At 42.9% G+C, this 22822-nt stretch overlaps 1 protein-coding gene across 3 annotated transcripts in view; it reads left to right on the forward strand.

Annotated features, from left to right (window-relative positions):
• The window catches only part of SCYL3 (SCY1 like pseudokinase 3), a 70131-nt gene that overhangs the window by 13341 nt on the left and 33968 nt on the right, over positions 1 to 22822 (forward strand). For 2 of the 3 annotated variants that reach the window (XM_040359705.1, XM_040359706.1), the window contains exons 3-7: positions 1110 to 1223; positions 10974 to 11076; positions 11205 to 11310; positions 15134 to 15211; positions 22090 to 22229. In XM_040359705.1, coding sequence (XP_040215639.1) covers positions 1110 to 1223; positions 10974 to 11076; positions 11205 to 11310; positions 15134 to 15211; positions 22090 to 22229 — 541 coding nt within the window. The remainder of the gene's footprint in view (positions 1 to 1109; positions 1224 to 10973; positions 11077 to 11204; positions 11311 to 15133; positions 15212 to 22089; positions 22230 to 22822) is intronic. The other variant, XM_040359707.1, reaches the window with a different exon arrangement.

Raw genomic sequence — 22822 nt, forward strand, 5'->3', positions numbered from 1 at the left:
TGCATAGCCCTTGGCAATCAACATGATACAATACCAACTCGGGTGGATCTGACTCACACCAGATGGTTGCCGTAGTGGTACTCCAGTGACAGCTGATCCTTGCGCAATGTGGTGCCAAAATCATCCAAATCTACAAAATTAGATGAAACCATAGATGCATGCGGTGCCCTGAAGAGGCAGCAATCTGCGAAACATGTCAGCCCCATTGCATATCCAAGCATCTTGTTTCATGTACTAAGTATTCATTTATGGTCAAAATGTTTAATATGACTGTGATTTTTATTAGATATTATGTAATACTTTTCTTAAATATCTTATCTTACCTATATGTCTGCTCACCTTGATTACAGACGCCAATACCTCCAAGTAAAATCCCAATATCCTTGAGGGAGCGTTGCCTCTCTCCTACTCTCTCTTTTTTTATCTGGGAACTTTTCTTTGTTTCCGTTTGCCAAAAAGAAGTTAAAGCCCAGCCTTGGCTGCCACAGCAACATGCTTTTTTTGTTAACTACTTTCTGCTGCCGCCTCCTGGCCCTTTAAGTGGATCTAAATGCCGGGAGATGAGTAGTCATCAAGTATGCATCGGGAGATTTACGGTACCCGTTCTTTACTGTGCTGGGTGCAAATTAAATCCCACCTGTGGAGAGGCCGCAAATGGTTAAAAAGGTTTAAACCATAATAAATAAAAACTGAGTGTTGTAAGCACCTCTGGCAGTTTTATATGGTTTGTCTCCGCTCTGGCACCTGTCCCTTTTCCTGGTAACTTTGGTCTGCATTTAAAGTTTAAGAAAAATATAAATAAAGGTATGTGTATCCTGAATTCAAAAGAAAACTGAATACCATTACATATATTGCATTTGGGGGTATAGTTTATAAAGCTGTGAATTTAACAATTGCCAATTATTCACTGCAGGTGAAAATTCTGGGTGCACGTCTTTTAAAATGCAGTGAATGATTGGTGAATGACACATTCACTGCTTTTATAAACATGCCCCTGGATTACCAAAAACAATACATTTTGCTATAGTGCTTAATTTATTTGACATCTAGTCAGATACTTCTAAAAGTTCATTCTGTGTTATATGCAAGTCTTATTGTTTTTATTGCAGGGAAAGGTTTCCCATAACAATGTGTGTCTTTCCTCTTTGTTTGTGAGTGAAGATGGACACTGGAAGTTGGGCGGAATGGAGATGGTGTGCAAATTAACAGAGGTGGTTCCTGAGGTAAGACTGTATTGCCCGTAGTATAATGTGCCAACGTAGAAATCTCTGTACCAATTATGTGCCTTGTGGCTACACCAGCCTCAGTATTCTTTTTTTAAAGTTCAGTAATTTTGAAGCAAATCTCTGCTTTGTCTAAACAGAGCACTTTATTGCTTTGTCAGAAAGAAAACTGCTGTCTCCAATGCTGCCAAATGGCACGTTTTACACACATTGCCGGCTTTTATAGTGTTAAGACAATATAAGAACAGTAGGATGGTGGAAACCATCCAAATGACTGTTTGAATGTTGCATTTGTAGTCCGGCATATTTTTGTATATTTTGTTTGTACACTTTGTAATTGATCCCACAGTAGACTTCATAAGCCGTGTCGTCTCCCCAGATAATTGCTTCTCCGAACATGTTAAATTGGAGAGGAGGTCACTTGAGATTCAGTGGCTGACTTAATTAAGCGCAAAAATCGCATCATTGTTTCCTTAGATAATCTTGATTCTGCACTCCTCATAACATAAAATAATTTAAAATTGCTGTTTTTGTTTTCATTTACCATATGCAAAAGTTTTTGTACCCTAGTCAAATTAATATTTTAGTCTATGTAGGGATAAAAATTTAATTTTTATTTCTAGTAAATCTCTGACCTAATAAAACAGGTTAAAACACATGATGCTCTAATACAGGGGTGTCAAACTCAATCTCATCGTGGGCCGCATCAGCTTTATGATTGCCCTCAAAAAGGCCGGTTGTATCTGTAGGATTAGATGTCCAGCACATCCCCTCCCTTTTACATTAGATGTCAAGAGCCACCCACCACCATCAGAAGTTGAGTCCCCCACTCTCCCTTACATCACTGTGCACCCCCCTTTACTTATGCTGCTGCTGGGAAGAAGCTGGATGCATTGCTTGAAAACATAAAGTAAGGGTCTGGAGGGGGACCAGAGGAGGGCTGGAGCTCTCTTGTAGCTTCAGGAGATGTGCAAGGGCCACATGAAATGGTTTGGAGGGCCAGATTCGGCCGGGGGCCTTGTGTTTATGGGTCCATCTACTCTTCTTGTTTTCCCTGTTTTCAAAACACTCCCATCCACTATTTTTTTTTTTTTTTTTTTTGCACATACAGGGTATTGGTTCATACAATAGAACCAAAAAGCTTTTCATATTTTAATAAGTCCCTTCATTGAATGATGTAATTCTATATTCCACGAAAAAAAAGTATATACCTACACTTTAACCACTTCAGCCCCGGAAGGATTTACCCCCTTAATGACCAGGCCATTTTTTTGCTATACGGCACTGCGTCACTTTAACTGACAATCACGCGGTCATGCGACGTTGTACCCAAATAATATTTTTTTTTCTTGCACAAATAGAGCTTTCTTTTGGTGGTATGTGATCACACTTGCGGTTTTTATTTTTTTGCGCTATAAACAAAAAAGACTGACAATTTTGAAAAAAAATACCGTATTTATCGGCATATAACATGTACAGGCGTATAACACGCACCTTCATTTTAAGAGGAAAGTTTCATGAAAAAAATTTATTTTAAATAAAGCAAAATAAGGGTCAGTGCCCATAAATACAGCCTGCTCAATGCCCACCTGCAGCCCCAAAATTAACGATCAATGCAGCTTGATCAATGCCCATCTGAAGCCTCACAATTGCCCATCAATGCAGCGTGATCATTGCCCACCAATGCAGCGTGATCAATGCCCATCTGCAGCCTCAAAATTCCCCTTTATTGCAGCTTGATCAATGCCCATCTGCAGCCTCAAAAAATGCCCATCTGCAGCCTCATCATTGCTCATCAATGCAGCTTAATTAATGCCCATCTGCAGCCTCACAATTGCATATCAATGCAGCTTGATTAATGCCCATCTGCAGCCTCCCCATCGCCATGAATGCAGCCTGAACAATGCCCATGTCAGGGAGGGGGCCGCGATGAGAGCCGTCAGATTACATACAGCGAGAATCTCCTGTTTACTCAGCGGCCTTTTTAATATAAAGACCCACCTCCTGGACCGGCTTCGAGGATTAATTTTGTAAAAATAGTGCAGCGCTGCGTATCTATAAATCTTATATAAACAAATAATTATACATTCCATAAAACAATTTATGAAAAAATAAAATAACAGTTCATATGTAGGTTTCCAAGGCTGTCACTGCTGTGAAAAATCCTATTTAAATAAATCCAATATTCCGTGCACACCACTACCTGCTAAAATGCCTGCTCACCTCAAGGATCAGTATAAAACTCATAGACCGATCACTACATGTGTCCACCACGATCAATCAACTTTAGCAATGGTAATAATTCCTACAGTCTCCAGACTGCACCTCTGTGTGGGTAATCAACGTTTAAATTGTCTCCAAACACCACCTTCCTCCATTCGCTTTTTCATAATTCCATTTGTATATCCAGGGGTTAAGGACATGAAACAAAAAACACAAGTACCATAGTGTTCTCTGCTTTTGAATTTATTAAAATGGCCCCCTAAAAAGTTACACTTACAAGAAATAACAATAAAAACAGCATGTATCAAATGACCAGCTCATTCACCGCAGATCTAGACTCGCGGTGCTTCGCCTGACATCACAGATACGACTCCTCCCCTCTAAACACGTGTCGACCTCTCATTGGCCTTCATCAGTAGATGAAGTACTGATGAAGGCCAACACGCGTTTAGAGGGAAGGAGTCATATCTGTGATGTCAGGCGAAGCACCGCGAGTCTAGATCTGCGGTGAATGAGCTGGTGATTTGATACATGCTGTTTTTATTGTTATTTCTTGCAACAAATCACCAGCTCATTCACCGCAGATCTAGACTCGCGGTGCTTCGCCTGACATCACAGATATGACTCCTTCCATCTAAATGCGTGTTGGCCTTCATCAGTACCAGAGGTCGACCGATATGGGTTTTTCTCTGGCCGATGCCGATATTTAGAAATCTGGGCAGCCGATATATGATGCCGATTTTTGCGGCCGATATTTTGGGCCGATTTTTGGATTGGGATGCATTGTGGAGGAGGATGGATGGTGCTGGGCGTGGGTGGTAGATGTGTTGTGGAGGGGGAAAGATGGTGCTGGCTGTGCCTGGGGGATGCATTGTGGAGGGGGGTGGATGAATGGTGCTGGGCGTGGGTGGGGGATGCGTTGTGGAGGGGAAGAGATGGATGGTGCTGGCTGTGGATGGAGGGAAGGGGGTGGATGGATGGGGCTGGCCGTGGGTGGGGGATGCATTGTGGAGGGGGATGGAGGGATGGAGCTGGCCGTGGGTGGGGGGATGCATTGTGGAGGGGGAGAGATGGGTGGTGCTGGCTGTGGATGGAGGGAGGGGGGTGGATGGATGGAGCTGGCTGTGGGTGGGGGATGCATTGTGGAGGGGGAGAGATGGATGGTGCTGGCTGTGGATGGAGGGAGGGGGATGGATGGATGGAGCTGGCCGTGGGTGGGGGATGCATTGTGGAGGGGGAGAGATGGATGGTGCTGGCTGTGGATGGAGGGAGGGGGGTGGATGGATGGAGCTGGCCGTGGGTGGGGGATGCATTGTGGAGGGGGAGAGATAGATGGTGCTGGCTGTGGATGGAGGGAGGGGGGTGGATGGATGGAGCTGGCCGTGGGTGGGGGATGCATTGTGGAGGGGGAGAGATAGATGGTGCTGGCTGTGGATGGAGGGAGGGGGGTGGATGGATGGAGCTGGCCGTTGGTGGGGGATGTATTGTGAAGGGGGATGGATGGATGGATGGAGCTGGCCGTTGGTGGGGGATGCATTGTGGAGGGGGAGATGGATGGAGCTGGCCATTGGTGGGAGATGCTTTGTAGAGGGGGGTGGATGGATGGAGCTGGCCGTGGGTGGGGATGGATATATATATATAAAATGAGTGTGTATACAGGAGAGGGGTGTGCTCTGACATGTACACACTGTCCATTGGATGACACCTGTGAGCTCCCACGTGAGTTGGAGTACTATGTACAATCACTAGAGAGCCGAGGCACCTATCAGAGATGAATACTGTACATTAACCCAGTCTCCAGCAGCACGAGAAATGAATCCTTCAGCCACGCTGCTGGTAGCCTGCGCACCGACCCCCCCACCCCCTCTACCTCGGCGGGCTGTACTGTAGCAGAAAGCAAACTTGTCACAAGCCCGAGCAGCTGCAGTACAAGTTGTCTGCGCGAAGAGATCACAAAAGCTTCCTGCATGCTGGGACGGTGGCGGGATTACTGAACATGGGCTCTAGGCTACGGCTGGAGCCGTAGCCTAGAGCCTATGTTCAGTAATCCCGCCACCGTCCCAGCATGCAGGAAGCATAACAAGTGTGATCTCTTCGTGCAGACAACTACTGCAGTTGCTCGGGCTTGTGACAAGTTTGTTTTATGATACAGTACAGCCTGCCGAGGTGGGGGGGGGGGGGTCGGTGCGCAGGCTACCAGGCTGAAGGATTTATTTCTCGTGCTGCTGGAGGTGGAGCGGGGTTTAGCGTGGCAGCCGAAAATCGGCCGATTTTTTTTTTTTTTTTTTTTTTTTTTTTTTTTTTTTTTTTTTTTTTTTACAATAATCAGCCGATGCCGATTTCTTAAAAACGGCCAAATATCGGCCGATCGATATATCGGTCTACTTCTAATCAGTACTTCATCTACTGATGAAGGCCAATGAGAGGTCGACACGCATTTAGAGGGGAGGAGTCGTATCTGTGATGTCAGGGGAAGCACCATGACTGATCAGTGCTAAATAAATGACACTGGCAGGGAAGGGGGTTAACAATAGTGGGCGATCAAGGGGTTAACTGTGTTCCCTGGGTGTGTTCCAACTGTGTGGGGGATGGGCTTACTGGGACAACACAGAGATCACTGTTCCTGATCACTAGGAACAGCGGATCTCAGTGCTGTCCCCTGTCAGAGTGGGGATCCGCCTTGTTTATATAGGCAGATCCCCGTTCTTCCTCTTTACCGCAATCGCGGGTGGCCGGCAAACATCGAGGCCGTCTGACCCTCCGGCAGCACACACGCCCACTGTATCTCATGTACAGACCGGCGTACAGGAACGTCGGTTTGCGCAGCCGAGCCGCCTTGCCGCAGTATATATGCGGATCATCCTGGAGATGGTTTTTACAACTTGATTTTAGTCCACCTGTGGTAATTTCAGTTGATTGGACATGATTTGGTAAGGCACACACCTGTCTATATAAGGTCCCACAGTTGCACAGTCCCACAGTGCATGTCAGAGCACAAACCAAGCCATGAAGTCCAAGGAACTGTCTTTAGACCCCTGAGACAGGATTGCATCAAGGCACATATCTGGGGAAGGGTACATACAAATTTCTGCAGCAGGCCCAATGAGCACAGTGGCCTCTATCATCCGTAAATGGAATACGTTTGGAACCACCAGGACTCTTCCTAGAGCCGGGCAAACTGAGCAATCGAGAAGGGCTTTAGTCAGGGAGGTGACCAAGAACCTGATGAGAGTGGCGAACCTTCCAGAAGAACAACCAACTCTGCAGCAATCCACCAATCAGGTCTGTATGGTACAGTGGCCAGACGGAAGCCACTCCTCGGTAAAAGGCACATGACAGCCCGTCTGGAGTTTGCCTCAAGGACTCTGACCATGAGAAACAAAATTCTCTGGTCTGATGAAACAAAGCTTGAACTCTTTGGCCTGAATGGCATGCATCATGTCTGGAGGAAACCAGGCACTGCTCTTTACCTGGCGCCAAAACCATCCTGACAGTGAAGCATGGTGGTGGCAGTATCATGCTGTGGGGATGTTTTTTTTATCTGCAGGAAATGGAAGAATAGTCAGGATCGAGGGAAAGATGAATGCAGTAATGTACAGAGACATCCTTGATCACCTTCTCCAGAGCGCTTTGGACCTCAGACTGGGGCGAAGGTTCATCTTCCAACCGGACAATGACCCTTAGCACAAAGCCAAGATAACAAAGGTACAGTGGCTACGGGACAACTCTGAATGTCCTTGGGTGGCCCAGCCAAAGCCCAGACTTGAACCAATTTGAACATCTCTGGAGAGATCTGAAAATAGCTGTGCACCGACGCTACCCATCCAACCTGAAGGTGCGTGAGAGGTCCTGCAAAGAAGAATGGGAGAAACTGCCTAAAAATAGGTGTGCCATGCTTGTGGTATCATACTCAGACTAGAGGCTGTAATTGGTGCCAAAGGTGCTTCAACAAAGTATTGAGCAAAGGCTGTGAATACTTATGAACATGTGATCCTTTTTATATTTAAAAAAAAATTATAAAAATTTGCAAATATTTCAAACCAACTTCTTTCTAGTTGCCATTATGGGGTTTTGTTAATTGAATTGAATTGTGCGCAGCACAGGAATTGTATTTGAAAATTTAAAGGAATCGGGGGGCAGAAGTAACTCGGATGATCTCACTGCAGAGATATAAAATTATGAGGCTTCAGGCATAGGAGTGCCTATGCACAGTCCCAAGTGAGGACGTGCACTGCTATTTTTATCGTATGCTAAGGTTGTTTAACCCTTTTTCACATACCTTGACCAAATAAATTTGGTTTTTGTAAGCCAAGCATGTGCATGCAAATGACTGTAAACTATACTGGCTTTTTCAGATATTATTATAAAAAATATATATATTTTAATAATAGTAAAACCTTGGATTGCGTTCCAGAAACATGCTTGTAATTCAAAGCACTTGTATATCAAAGTGAATTTTTCCATAAGAAATAATGGAAATTCAAATGATTCGTTCCACAACCATTTTTTTCATAGGTCCTTCAGTTTATAGTCAGAATAAAACGATTATAGCAATGTGATAAGTTGTGTAACCATAAAATGCCCATCCAAAAATGGAAGCCTCCACAAGGGGATTAGAAGCAAAATCCAGAAGGAGCTACAGAGTAGAAAAGAAAAGAGAAGAGAGGTGCATAAGTGTAGCAATAAGTTGCTAAATGTTGTACCTTCATTAAATGTAACCATATTGCTACACTTGGAGGTGCCTCTCTTCTGTTTTATACTCACCTGTGACATGGCGCTACTTGTATATCAAGACATCACTTGTACATCAAGTCAAAATCTATTAAAAAATGTTGTCTGTCTTGCAAAATGCTCTCAAACCAAGGTTGTGTGTGTGTGTGTGTGTATGTATGTATGTGTATGTATATAATTATATTTAATTTTTTTTGTAAAAATCACCTTTAACCACTTCATTACTGGGCACTTAAACCCCCTTCGTGCCCAGATCAGCTTTCAGCTCTGACGCATTTTGAATGACAATTGCACGGTCATACAACACTGTACCCAAACTATATTTTTATAATTTTTTTCCCACAAATAGATCTTTCTTTTGGTGGTATTTGATCATCTCTGCGATTTTTTTTTTTTTTTTTTTTTTTTTTTTTTGCGCTATAAACATAAAAAGACAGAAAATTAAAAAAAAACACAATTTTTTTTACTTTTTGTTTATAATAATATCCCATTTAAAAAAAAAAAAAATTTCCCTCGGTTTAGGCCGATACATATTCTTCTACATATTTTTGTTAAAAAAAAATCGCAATAAGCATATATTGATTGGTTTGCGCAAAAGTTATAGCGCCTACAAAATAGGGGATAGATTTATGATTTATTTTTTACTAGTAATTGTGGCGATCTGCGATTTTTTTTTTTAATTTTTTTTTTTTGTCAGACCTGCGATATTGCGGCGGACGTATCGGACACTTTTGGGACCATTCACATTTATACAGCGATCAGTGCTATAAAAATGCACCAATTACTGTATAAATGTGACTGGCAGTGAAGGGGTTGACACTAGGGGGCGAGGAAGGGGTTAAATGTGTATCCTGGGTGTGTTCTAACTGTGGGGGAAGGCGACTGACTGGGGATCGGTCTCCTCTCTCCCTGACAGGACGTGGAGCTCTGTGTTTACACACAGAGCTCCACGTCCCTGCTGTCACCGCCGATCGCGGGTACCTGGCGGACATCACGGCCGTCAAGGCACGCGCATCGGCTTCTCATCGATGCGCCAGGCACTGTGTTTCCCCGCTGCGCGCCTGGGGAATGTCAACAAGAGGACGTCCAAAGACATCCACTCGGCACTTGAGAGCCACGCTGTGGATGTCTTTCGTCCATAGCGAGGATCCCAAGTGGTTAAACTTGGTTTGTAGGCTTTGTGATTAAACAAACAGTTATGGCGTGCCACAAAACTTTAAATGGCCATATTTCCATGTTTTCTCTGGCAGGTACATTGGTTTTATAATTGCCTATTATCCGTTACGTGTGTTTGCAAACTGAAAATAACAGAAGGAGCAGCTGCCTCCATCATTAAGCTGTCACATCTCACTCAGTGTGCAGCTGGTAAAATAAAATCTGTAAAACCAGCCATTTTGTTCGATAATCTGAATCTTCATTTTCCTGTATGGTTGTAATCGTGCGGTCTTACTTCTCAGATTATTTTTATTCGTCTAGCGGATTTTTTTTTTTTTTTCTACATACCATCTTTATGCAACATTTTGTATTATCATACCACTAATCACAATACAAGACAAAAACATATATACACAATCAACATTACTTGTGAAAGTCACTTTACATGAAAAAATCTATCTATAATACAGGAACATCCCACACAAAAAAGAAGGGAAAGGGGTGGGAAAAACATATGGGGGTATGGAAAGGGCGATTTTTTTTTTTTTTTTTTTTTTTTATATCTGCCCAACAACAAATTGGTAAAAAAAAAGCATAAAAATGCAAATCGTAACAAAATTGTGTGCCCAAAACGCACAGCAAAAATTACTGTAGAAATGGATCAAAGGCAAACTGCATAGGTGTGACCTGAGCCTTATGCTGGCCATACACGTATTGATTTTTGGACGAGAATATTCATACAAAAAATCTTTGTACATTCGCTGAATGAAAGAATGTCGTGCTTTTTTAACATTCAGTTTTTTTAAAATGAATTTCTGAATGAAAAACCACATACATGGTCTCCAAGAAGTTGGTCCATTAGACAGGAAAGATACTTGTGTGTCCAGAGCGCTGGATGTTCTTTTGGCTGGGCATTTTTGTGGGTTTTACGTCTAAAATACAAATCCGTGTGTGTGTTTGTTTTTGTGTTTTATATATATATATATATATATATATACCATTTTGTGTGTGTGTGTGTGTTTTTTTTATATCTATCTATCTATCTATCTATCTATCTATCTATCTATCTATCTATCTATCTATCTATCTTACATACACCATTTTGTGTATGTATGTATATATGTTTATTTTTGCTGTTCTATTTTGCGGGGCACATTTAAAGTCCCATTTTTATCCATAGGTTTTCAAGTTGTTTTTCAGATTTGGGAGGCTGGCTTCAGGCAGCTCTGTAATCTCTTGGAGCCACCCTTGTTGACCTGTTGTCTTGTGTGAACTGCCTGCGAAACCGATGCGGGAACCCGCACAGGAACTGCGCTGGTTCCCGCTACGCACCAGTGTGAACCAAGCTTTTTTTTCCCACTTTAATTGTATGTAAACCACCTTGTGTTTTTGGGTCATGGTTTGTGATGGCAGTAAATGTTTACTTTAAAGGGAAACTACACCAAAAAAAGGGTATTGCTGTATGTCTAAGTACTGATTAGGTAGTGCTGCAGCTTTTTGTTTGTAAATCAAGATTATTATTATTTTTTTTTTGATCTATCGCTATCCCATAAATCTGCACAGGATAGAGTTTAGGATAGTGACTTAATACATTAAATACTTTTCTTTTATATAACCTAATGCAGTGTTGTTTCTTTCCAGTCTGCCGAGTTTGGAGTTGTGCCAGTGTCATTAAGCCATGCTCGAGATGCTTTCTTATTTGGACGACTGGTGGAAAATCTTCTGACACATGTGAAAGATCAAAGTAGGTAACCTAAAAATTTCATAAATTGATGAATAACAGTTTGGTGGCTACATTACCCCAAAAAATAAAAAAAAAACGATATTTTATTATTATTATTATTATTATTATTTATTTTGTTTTTTTTATAGCTGATGTTCTCTCCAGCTTCAAGAACATGGTTAAGAACTGTCTTTTGAACCCTGAACCAGAGCTCCGGCCTGCTCTGTCATCTTTACTCTCCCATGACTATTTTAGGTACGCAAGTTACTACCTAAACAACATTTTTTTTTGGGACTACGGCATTTGTTTTAATTGATGTTTTCAATGTATACATGCCTTTTTTTAAATGAAGGAAAAGCGTCCTTGACCAAGTCTCTCTCATGTTGACTGCCCGAATGGCTGAAATATCTGGATATCCCCTAACATTGAATTGGCCCGATCCAAATTTTATGTTGAGCCAGGCTGTTTGGTTTGCTCATGTTGTACAAATTTTCTGTCCATTTCAGTCTTTCTCATGATCAATGCTTGCATGCTGTGAAGACACCTGGCAAGCCACTGTTGCTTTTAGAAGAGAGGCATTATGTGGTGTGTGTGTATATATTCTATGTATGTATGTATGTGTATATATATATATATATATATATATATATATATATGTGTGTGTGTGTGTGTGTGTGTGTATATGTATATATATGTATATATATATATATATATATATATATATATATATATATATATATATATATATATATATATATATATATATATATATATATTTATTTAATTATATTAGGGCTGTTACTGCTAAAAAAAATTGTGTTCGACTAATTTTGATTAATTATAACGCACATACATTTTTCGGATCACCACCATATATAGTCCCCACTGTAATATCCACAGACATCTCCCCCACTGTATAGGATGATTAGTGCTTGCTTAGTCTTACCAGAGAAGCCGGCCGAACACAAGCAGTTGAGGCCGGGTGATGACGTTGGCGCGCCGCTCTAGGCCACCACCGGGTGGACCAAAATGGCCGGAAGCTAGGCTAAAGCCGCGGCCTTTTCTATGGCTGAGGAAGCAGCGGAGTCTTGCGGATCACATGGTGTGCCGATCCGCATATGGTGACCCGTTCGGATCACTGATCATTTACGATCCGTTGCACCACTAGTACGGATCACTTTTTTTTTTTTTTTTTACGATTAATCAAGGAATTAATCTTTAATTTACACAGCCCTAATAAATATATTATAAAAAAAATCTTTGCCACAGTTAATACTGTTTTGGCAGAAAGAATAGGACTACTTACAAAGTAGTTTTATTTACAAAAAGCTGTTTCACTGTCAATGCTGACTAGCTGTCAGTGATCACATGATTGGCTGCTGTCATACCTGCTTGGTGACATGATCCCGAGCCTCACTTTTTTAAGGCACAACTCAAAAAAAAACTACATCTTGTCAGAGATACGAATGCTTGCGCATGCGCATCAAATAACCTGCTGTACTTTCTTACCCGACAGGTTTATTAACCCCCAGGTTCAGCTGAGGGTACATGTTTCTAAAATAGTGAGCGTGTGCATGGGGGATCAGGGGTATGGGTGCTGCTTTCAGATACCTTTTTTTTATATTGACTAAACTAAGAAAAAACGAGAGATCATACAGGATAAATAACTTCTACCCATCTTCCCTAGCTATCATTATGTTTGATTTAAAACTGCCTGTCTGTGCATGAAATAGTTGCCTAAAATAGCTACATCAGGTAAGTATTCTTTCATGCCTGAGTACCTTAATTAGAAGAAAAAGTTTTCACCTTAGATGGCTTTGTTCTTTTGTTACATGAACTTGCAAATATCGCTATATTTGTATGTCAAAATAAAGGCATGTTATTAACAATGTCATCCTCTGATTATGTATGTTGTAGTGTGTATATTTGTATACACAGTGTGTGTATAACACACACACACACCCACACCAACAAAATGGAAAGTTAAATGATCAGAGGAGGAATCATAATAAATCAATATTTGGTGTGATCACCCTTTGCCTTCAAAACGGCATATTTATTCTAGGTACATTTGCACACAGTTGTTGAAAGAACTCGACAGCTAGGTAGGTTCCAGACCTCTCTGAGAACTAACCACAGACCATTTGTTCATGTAGGCTGCTTTAGATCCTTCTGTCTCTTCATGTAATCCCAAACAGACTTGATGTTGAGATCAGGACTCTGTGGGGGCCAAACCATCACTTCCAGGCTCTTCTTTACAGTGAAGGTAGTCATTAATGACATTGGTTGTATGTTTGGGTTCGTTGTCCAGCTGCAGGATACATTTGGGGCCAATCACACACCTGTCTGATGGTATGGCATGATTAATCTGCCTGTATTTCTCCAGCCCTTCTCCTGCCTTCTGCTACAGACAAATATTTAAAATTTTGACTAGTCAGTCCAAAGCACCTGCTGCGATTTTTCTGCACCCCAGTTCTTGTGTTTGCATGCATGGGTTGAGGGACTTGTTTTCACATTGGAGGTATTTCTTTCTGACCACAATTCTTCCATGAAGAAAACTTCAGGCCAGACTTTTCCATACAGTAGATGGATGTAGCTGGATCCCGCTGGTTTCCACCAGTTCTATGCTGATGACACTGCCAGCCATCTTCTGATGTTGACGGGATGTAAGCATGATGTGTCATCCATCTGCTGCATTAGGTTTCCTTGGCCGACCACTGCATCTGCGGCCCTCATCGTTGCTTGTTTCTTTGTGCGTCTTAAAAAAAAGTTTGAACAGCACATCTTGCAACTCTAGTCTGCATTGAAATCTTTGCCTGGGAGAGACCTTGTTGGTGCAGTATAACTACCTTGTGTCTTGTTGCTGTGCTCAGTCTTGCCATGGTACATGACCCGTGACATAAAACTGTCATCTTCAACCTCACCTTTTGTAGCAGAGTTTGGCTGTATCTTACCCAGTTTTAGGCCTTCTACACAGCTTGTTTTCCATTTCCGTTAATGACTGTGTTTCAAGGTACTTATGAATCTTCTGATCATTAAAGGGGTTTTCCACCCATTTTTTAAGTTTATTAAAAGTCAGCAGCTACAAAAAGTGTAGCTGCTGGCTTTTAATAAACTGACCCTTACCTGCTCCAGCGTTCCAGCGACGCGCCGGCCGGGGGTCCGCTCCTCTCCCCCCCCCTCCCCGGCCGGCGTCTTCATTGTCACTGTGGGCACCCGGCCGTGACAGCTTTTGGCTTCACGGCCGGGCACCCACTGCGCATGCGCGAGCGGCACTGCGCATGCGCGCGGCCTGGCGCGGCGCTGTTTGATTGGACAGAGGATCGCCTGGGACCTGTCACGTGTCCCAGGCGATCGCCTACAGGGAGGGGCTGCCAAAAGGCGATATGACATATCGCCTTTGCAGCCCCTCGGCGGAAGGAGGAAGTGGGACAGGAAGTCCCCTTCTCCTGAAGCCCCCACTCCCCCCCCAAAAAAATTACATGCCAAATGTGGCATGTAAGGGGGAGAGGAGTGGGTTAAGAGGAAGTTCCATTTTTGGGTGGAACTCCTCTTTAACATCTGCTTGGTATAATTGGTTAATCGTACACCTGACTTTAATCCTTCAAAATCTGTAAGTTTTTTGCGTGTAAAATGTGCAAGGGTAAGAATTGATGTTGATTTGAAGCCAAAGGGTAGTCACACCAAATATTGATTTCGATTTTTCCTTTGTTTGCTCACTTTGCATTTTGTAAATTGATAAAATAAACAATTGGTGTGTGTGTTTACAATTTTGAAAGCATTCTTGCTTTTACAGTATTTCTTCATACCTGCCTAAAACTTTAGTACTGTATATACAGGGTATAATTAAAATATAAGTGTGTATATATGTATGTATGTATGTGTGTGTGTGTGTGTGTATATATATATATATATATATATATATATATATATATATATATATATATATATATATATATATATATATATATATATATACCGGTGTATATATATATATATATATATATATACCGGTATATGTAAAAAAAAAAAAAAAAAAAATCATTACCCCTTCCTCCACTTCTAATGTTTTAAATAGGAATCATTTTCTGGAAATTGTCAACTTCCTGGAAAGTTTAACTGTAAAAAGTGAAGAGGAGAAGAATGAATTTTTCAAGTGAGTACATGGGTAGAGAGGATTTCAGTCTACTTCTATGCTTTTTCAATGGTAATTTCATTTCTGTGCATTAAAGAGGTATTAAAGGCAAAAACAACAATTTTATATATTGCAGCTTACCAATTTTTAAGCAGAGTATACATATTGAGTTGTGTGTTTTTTTTTTTTTTTGTGTTTTTGTTTTATTTTTTTCTGTTCTGCTGGCAGGTTGAATGGGAAAAAAACTCAGATTTCTTTATCGTACATCACGGGACACAGAGTCTAGTCATTACTAAGTGGGTTATATTCCACCTTCAGGTGCTGGACACTGGTGTACTCAATTAGAACAGAAAGTTCCCTCCCTATATAACCCCTCCCATACTGGGAGCGCCTCAGTTTTTTCACCAGTGTCTAAGGTGTTGGTCACGAGTAAACATGTGCTCTGAGGAGCTCCACTGGAGGGATCCATGCTGGATTTAAAAAGCCTCCATAGAACTCGGATCTGTCCAAGGTGCTTCATAGCCAAAGTGGATGGTACCCGGGCCTGGGTACGAAGGATGAGGTTTTCCCTATAATGCCTCTCTTCAGAGGGCTGGACCCTGGGTTCCAGTACTTTGTGCCTTACCAAGGAACCAAATGTTTTCTGCTGCCAGGGTGCTTTATAGGTCCAGGGGAGTGGTGTTCCTGACCATGGACCCCGGTCCCTGAAGGTCTGAGACAATACCCACGGTGAGGGGTGAAGGCTGGGCCTCTTGCTTTGCAATACAATGCAGCGTGGAAAGGTAAGCGGAGGTACCTACGGGACTTGGTCCGACAGTAGGTTCTCCATTGGGGATTATGGGTCTCGCCTATTTTTATGCTTCTATGCATGGGCTACTTAACCACTATGTCTTCTGAGACAGGATGGCTCTGGCACCCATATACCTCCCCTCGTTGGTCCTAGTCCTCTGCTGAAGGGGCTATTGGGTCTTGCCTATAATGCATGTGTGCCTGGGCAAAGAAACCACTATGTCTGTTGAGAAAGGATGGCTGTAGTACCCATAGATCTCCCCTTCAGGAGGATGGTACCCCTAAGTCCGATGCAAAGGATTGTCATGAGTAGCTGCATGTCTTATCTGTTTTCCACCACTAAAGGCAGTAAAAAGACATGCCTGGTGTTTCGCTTACCATGCTTTCCAGGAACGGAAGCTCAAGGTTAGCTGATCTATGGTGCGGCTTACTTCCTCCGCTTCAGGTTCTGCCACGATGGGGGGGGTCCCTCGTAGTCCGGGTCCACGGCAGTCCTTGGGGGATCTCCCTCTCCCCCACCATTCCCCTACGCGCGCGCGCTTTGTAGGCGGGGGGACGATGTGGTTGCTGCTGGCGCACGTGGATACAGATTCATCACCTACTCAGCATCTAGCTGTGCAGATTAGCAGGCATTATTTGCTAGACTAAGTTCAGCTGTTGATGCACCAGGGTTAAGTTCCTCTGCTTTTGGCTTAGGACTTTTTTGTCTCCTCGTAAAAGAGGGTTCAGGGGTAGGAAGGGGTATCACCACCTGAATCTGGTGGCCCTTTATCATGCTTGCATGATACTATCCTCTCCTGTAGAGACTTAGGACAGCTCACATAATGAGCTATCAGCCCTGTCAGGCGTTGCAGCCTCCCCCAACATTGCAGTCACTCTGCATATGTTTTGTTGCATTGCATTTAAGAGGTTAACTGCTATATTCACAGCCTCACAAGCAGAAAACAGGGTGTGTCCCTTTCTCTGCTCTAAATCCTCAAACCAGGGGATTGAAAAACCCGAGGATGAAGGTTCACTGTCAGAGAACAGATAACAGGTGACAGCCTAATGAGGAGAAAACTATCAGAAGCCCCACAAGCTCTGGTTGCAGCTGCAGTCTTTTCAGAGATTCAAGCGGCATATAACTTCCCTCAGCCTAGACGGCCAGAGCCTCTGTCTCTATAAAGTCCTCATCCTGGTGTAGGCTAACCGAATGCACAACTGGGGGATGCACAGTTGCTGCTGTGCACATGGCTAACGTCGCAGGTTTGCGGAGACGCACATCTGCAGAACATAACTGCCTCTTTACCAGTCCGCATGTTTGCATGAAATACATGAGTTTGGAATGTTCAAAATGCATGTGTGGTAAAAACAGGTAATAGAGCATGTTTTATTGTTGATCACATAAATATACATGTTTTTTTGTTTGTATGATTTTACATGGTCACATAAGGATGGTTAATCACAGCAAAGTGCCTAAAATCGCATTAAAAATGCTTAAAGTGCATAAAGATGCGGGATCACACGTGGTTACCTGATAACCCGAGTCCTCGATTATCCAAAGATATTTGGTCACACAGAGAGGCTTGTTTTCCACAGGAATGCCTAAAATCGCATAAAAATGCTCAAGGGCATAAAGATGCGGGATCACACATGGTTACCTGATAACCCGAGTCCTTGATTACCCAAGGATATTTGTTCACATGGAGAGGCTTGTTTCCACAGGAATGCCTAAAATCGCATAAAGATGCGGGATCACACATGGTTACCTGATAACCGAGTCCTTGATTGCCCAAGGATATCTGGTCACACGGAGAGGCTTGTTTCCACAGGAATGCCTAAAATCGCATAAAAATGCTGGAATGCATAGAGATGCGGGATCACACATGGTTACGTGATAACCCAAGTCCTTGATTACCCAAGGAAATTTGGTCACACAGAGAGGTTGTGTCCGCAGAAATGCCAAAAATTGCATTAAAATGCTTAATTGCATAAAAATGCTGGATCGCACAGGGGTGCTCGATCATACAAGAATCCTTGGTCACACAAGGGTACTTGTCCGCACAGGAGTGCTTTAGATGCATAGATGTTGGATCGCATGAAAATTGCTGAATCGCATAAGGATGCATGTTTGCCTAGATTTTGCGTTATGAGGCATGATAATTAGGTTTCCTTAATTATACAGGATTCCTTGGCCTTACATAGAAATACGTGTCTGCAGGGGTACGTGTTGCACAATGCTGCTTAACACGTTCATAGCGCATGCTTGTTTGCAAGATGCTTGTTCATAGCTCACATGCTATATGTATGCGTGTATGCAGCACGCCCCCTTTTTTGTTTTTGTCGAAAACATATTTGTATGAATTAATGTTTCCATGATCACACGCTTCCATAGAGGCATATGGCTTTAAAGCTTGCTACATGCACATATGGGGAGCTATTTGCAGGGGTGTGTATTTACAAAGCTGCTAGGGCCCGCCTCTAGCAGGTCTAAAGGCCCAGGGTATAGCAGTAATGGCATACCGAGGCAAACTCCTGCTGACAGATTAATCAGTAGCATGGCTGGGCCTAGGGGAGTCCAGCATGGTTAAATATGTCTAGAGGGAATATGCCGGCTTCATTCAAAGACAGTTCCCTATGCTCAGTTTTATTCAAGGCTGATATAAACATTAATCTGTCGGCCTGGAACGAGTGGATCTTAACCTAGCATTATCCTAGGAGTCTGGTCCCAGGGATATGCTGAAATTTCAGTTGATGGTTCTTAACTGAATGATTGGCAGAAGGGAAGATCCTTCATACCCATTACCTGGGAGCAGGTTGCGAGGGCTGGCCTCTAGGGATAGAATCCAGGCCTGGAAGAGACCACGGCACAGGGAAGGTGGTCATGCTCCAAGGGAGCCTTATCTGTCAGCTTTCTAGAGCTACGGATGGAGCATCAGGTATAAGGGCCTGAACGTTTGGGTTACAGGGTTGCTCTGTCTGAACACAATATTTGTTTACCAGGGAGGAGCTTGTGCCTTGCCTATTGACAATTGTAATTTCATGGAATACTAGATTGGCAGGCGATTCGCTGGAGCCGTCTACAATTGTGTCCGGGGGATTAACCTCTACACCCCGACTTTTTTCTGACCAAATGTCACAAACGGTACCCTGTACATAAAGGGTGTGGGCGTCCAGGTTCAACAAGAAATTGAACAACTTTGTGTCAAGGACAAAGGATCCACCCGCATGCGGGACAGATGTGTTCCTGGGGGACCAGTTGACGCTGGTTTATGTGTTTTCTCCCCCCAGGGCCTCAACTTTCGTGGCTTCCATGCTACATCAGATGAGAACGGAAGCTGGCCTAATTGTTCCGGCATAGCCCATACGACCTGACAGTGCAGGAACAGCAGAGGTGATCGTAGAGGAGCAGGCCTGCTTCGGAGGGTTACATCCTGTCTTGCATACAGGGGTATTAATGGTCTGGCTGGTATAGCCCGCATTCTTGAGGATCGGGGCTTACAGAATCAGAAGCAATTCCCTTGATTCATACAGGAGAGCTGGCCTCCAGGACCAGATATCCTAGGATCTGGAAGGCCCGTGTTCCTGGTGTGAAAACAAGGGGTGGCATCCTTTGGTAGTATGTCCTAGGTAATATTTTTGCCTTCCTACATTGGAAAGGAGATGGAGCTAGCCTTAAGTTCCATCAAGGATTCTGATCTCGGCCTTGTCAATATTTTCAAGGGTCGCTTGTGTCACACTCTTGATCCGGGCCGTTATACAAGGGGTGACGGGTATAAGTCCACCAATTAGGTCGCCCTTGTGCTCGGAGGATTGGATCTAGTGTTGCTGGCTTAGAGTCAGCACCTTGGGCTGATGCACCATAATTTCCTTCATCCTTCTAAAGAGGAAATTGGTGTTCTTGGTTGCGGTTGCCTCCGCAAGAGAGTATTGGCAACTTTCTTTATATAGAGCCATACTTCATTATTTTTTCAAGAAGGCTGATGTTAAATCCTCACCCAACCTTATTTACTAGAAGGATCTAGTGTTCATTTCAATCAAGATATTCTTGCCTTTTTTTTTTTTTTCAAGACCTTGGTCCGGAAGGAAAGGTTATTGCTTTCTCTCAATAAAGATGAGAGCAGTTAAAACTCTATCTGAAGGGTTCAGATATAGAAACCTAACGTTTTGTTTTGCTGCCAGAAGACCCTAGATGTGGGCGGGCAGTGTTTGGATCAGCTATTAAAATGGCTACACGCTCTCTCGTTGGAGTAAGAAAGGTCAAGACCTATCTGAAACGGCTGCTCGGATATGGAAAATTGATGTTGTTGCGCTACCAGGAGGCCCCAGGAAAGGGCAGGCAGCGTCTAAGTCAACTGTTGTCAAGTGTTGATTCATCAGGTTTTATTCAGGCTTGTGGTTTAAGGAGAGGGCTCCCCCTGTTTCTTTTGGGGTGCACCCTACCAGGATAGTTAGCACTTCATGCATGGTGCATTACCAAGCCTTTATGACTTAGATTTGCCAGGCCGCAACTTGATCGTTGGGGATTAGTGAACGTAAGCACAATCAGGTGAACCTAATACGGCAGGAGGATGCAGCCTTTTTCGGCGCAGTATGCTGCAGGCAGCATTATAGGTCCTCATGTCTGATGGCGGTCTGCGTTGTTGGTGTCTCCCTCCCCTCAGTAAGCATTGCTTTAGAACATCCCACTTAGTAATGACTAAGACTCTGTGTCCCGTGATGTACAATAAAGAAAATAGGATTTTTATAACAGCTTACCTGTAAAATCGTTTTCTTGGATTACATCACGGGACACAGAGTTCCTGCCCCTCTTGTTTAGGGATATTGGGACACTTATTGCTTTGCGACAAAAACTGAGGTGCTCCCAGTATGGGAGGGGTTATATAGGGAGGGAACTTCCTGTTCTAATTGATTACACCAGTGTCCAGCACCTGAAGGTGGAATATAACCCACTTAGTAATGACTAGACTCTGTGTCCTGTGATGTACTCCTCCAATAAAAGGATTTTACAGGTAAGCTGTTATAAAAATCCTATTTTCTGTATAAGGCCTCATGCATACTGGACGTTTTTTGAAAGTTTTTACAGCAGCTGTTTTTGGCTGTAGAAAAAAAAATAGCGCTTTTGATTTCTCCCGTAGACTTTTAAAGGGTGTTCCGCGGCTTTCGAATTTGCTGCGAACACCCCAAATTGTTAGCTATTCACTGCAAAGCTACTGGCGTTTCTATAATGTTGTTTTAACGTCCAGTGTGAGTGAGGTCTTAACACTATCAATGTAGATGCCGGGATCCTTCTGGCTGTGTCTTTGTTTTTCTGACAGCGGGGACTCCTCCAAAAAATAAATTAAAAGTCAAAAGTGAACAAAAACATAAGACAGTGTTTTTTAATATAAATTAATACACATGTCCCCTGTTAGAAATCCTCATCAATTGCGATGAACGGCAGTTGCCGACTCACTCAAACGGTGGTAGCGCACTCTCCACAGAAGCGCACCTCACACATTGATCTGACGTTTGTGGGTAAATCCTATGACGTAGAACCAGAGTTATATCCTATCTAGCGAATGCATTATAATTATGTTCCTGCCTGGTCATGTTTAGCAAAGCTTTATGGATCATCAAAAAAAATCTGTTCCCATGTCTGCTTATTGATGCATTCTCCAACATCAGTTTCCCGGGCCTTGATCGCCATAGTATTGCCTGGAGAATCCTTAATTGAGATATTGTATATGCTGGAGATGAGTGGAGTTTTTGTTAAACATAACTTTTCAAAGAGAGAGAGAGGGAAAGGTTGCCCTATTTTTCGGGTGATTCAAGAAATGCCTGATTTTGGAGGCATGGGCAAAATGTAGGGAGCATTTCAGTGGAGATATTTTGTCTCTGTAGGAAGACTCCCCTGTTGGGGGGGGGGGGGGGAGGAGAAAAGACCAGCTTTGGGTAAGGCTACAAATTTACAGTGTAATGAGTTTGTGATATGATCCCAGTGGAAGAGTTTTACTTAAAACTGCAGTTTTTTGTATTTTGTCTTGCTTAAATCCGTTTTGCGGTTTCTTAGTTTTTTTATTATAAAATATTTTTCATAGGTGCACAAAAAATGCAATAACACATGCAGTATTTGTTTTGTTCTTGTATAGGTTTCTTTTGGACAGAGTGGCAACTTTGCCAGAAGAGCTCATCTCCTCCAGATTGGTCCCTCTGTTACTAAATCAATTTGTATTTGCTGAGCCTATGGCAGTAAAGAGCTTTCTTCCCCATCTTCTGAGACCAAAAAGAGGTAATTTTTTTTTTTATCATTTTGAACAGACTTTCAAATTTCGCAGGATTGTCAGACTTTTCTAATACTCAAATGAGCGTGGCTGTGGTGGCGGCCAGGTTGAATTTGGTTACAATTAAGGCATGTTTGCCAGGCTTTTTTCTTTATTATAGGTTAGTAGGTGTTGAAAAATCATTATGGTATATTATGCTTTATATCAGCCTTTCTCAACTGGGGTGCCGAAAAGCTGTCAGATGAGACTCCGCTCCCGATCTCCTGCTGAACTGTACTTCAGCAGTGAGGGAGCTCAGTCAGACTGTTGATTACATACACTCAGCAAAGTGAAAGTCAAAGGCAGGGGGAGTGTGTGCTGTGCTCTCTTCCTTCCCCTACAGTGCAGTACCCAGCTGTGTGAAAGAAGGTACCATACTGCAACTTTTTAAATGGCTGCGTGCGTGCGTGCGTGCGTGTGTGTGCGTGTGCGTGTGTGTATATGCATGTAAATCCACTTTTAATCCTGACCCCCTTTTCCTGTACAATCGGAACCGCTTTTTAGGGCATGTTCGTAAACGCAAGGACCGCTGCTCTTTTGAAAATCAATCCATGCTCAGATT

This window comes from Rana temporaria, chromosome 7 (assembly GCF_905171775.1).
Source record: "Rana temporaria chromosome 7, aRanTem1.1, whole genome shotgun sequence".
NCBI classification, from domain to species: domain Eukaryota; kingdom Metazoa; phylum Chordata; class Amphibia; order Anura; family Ranidae; genus Rana; species Rana temporaria.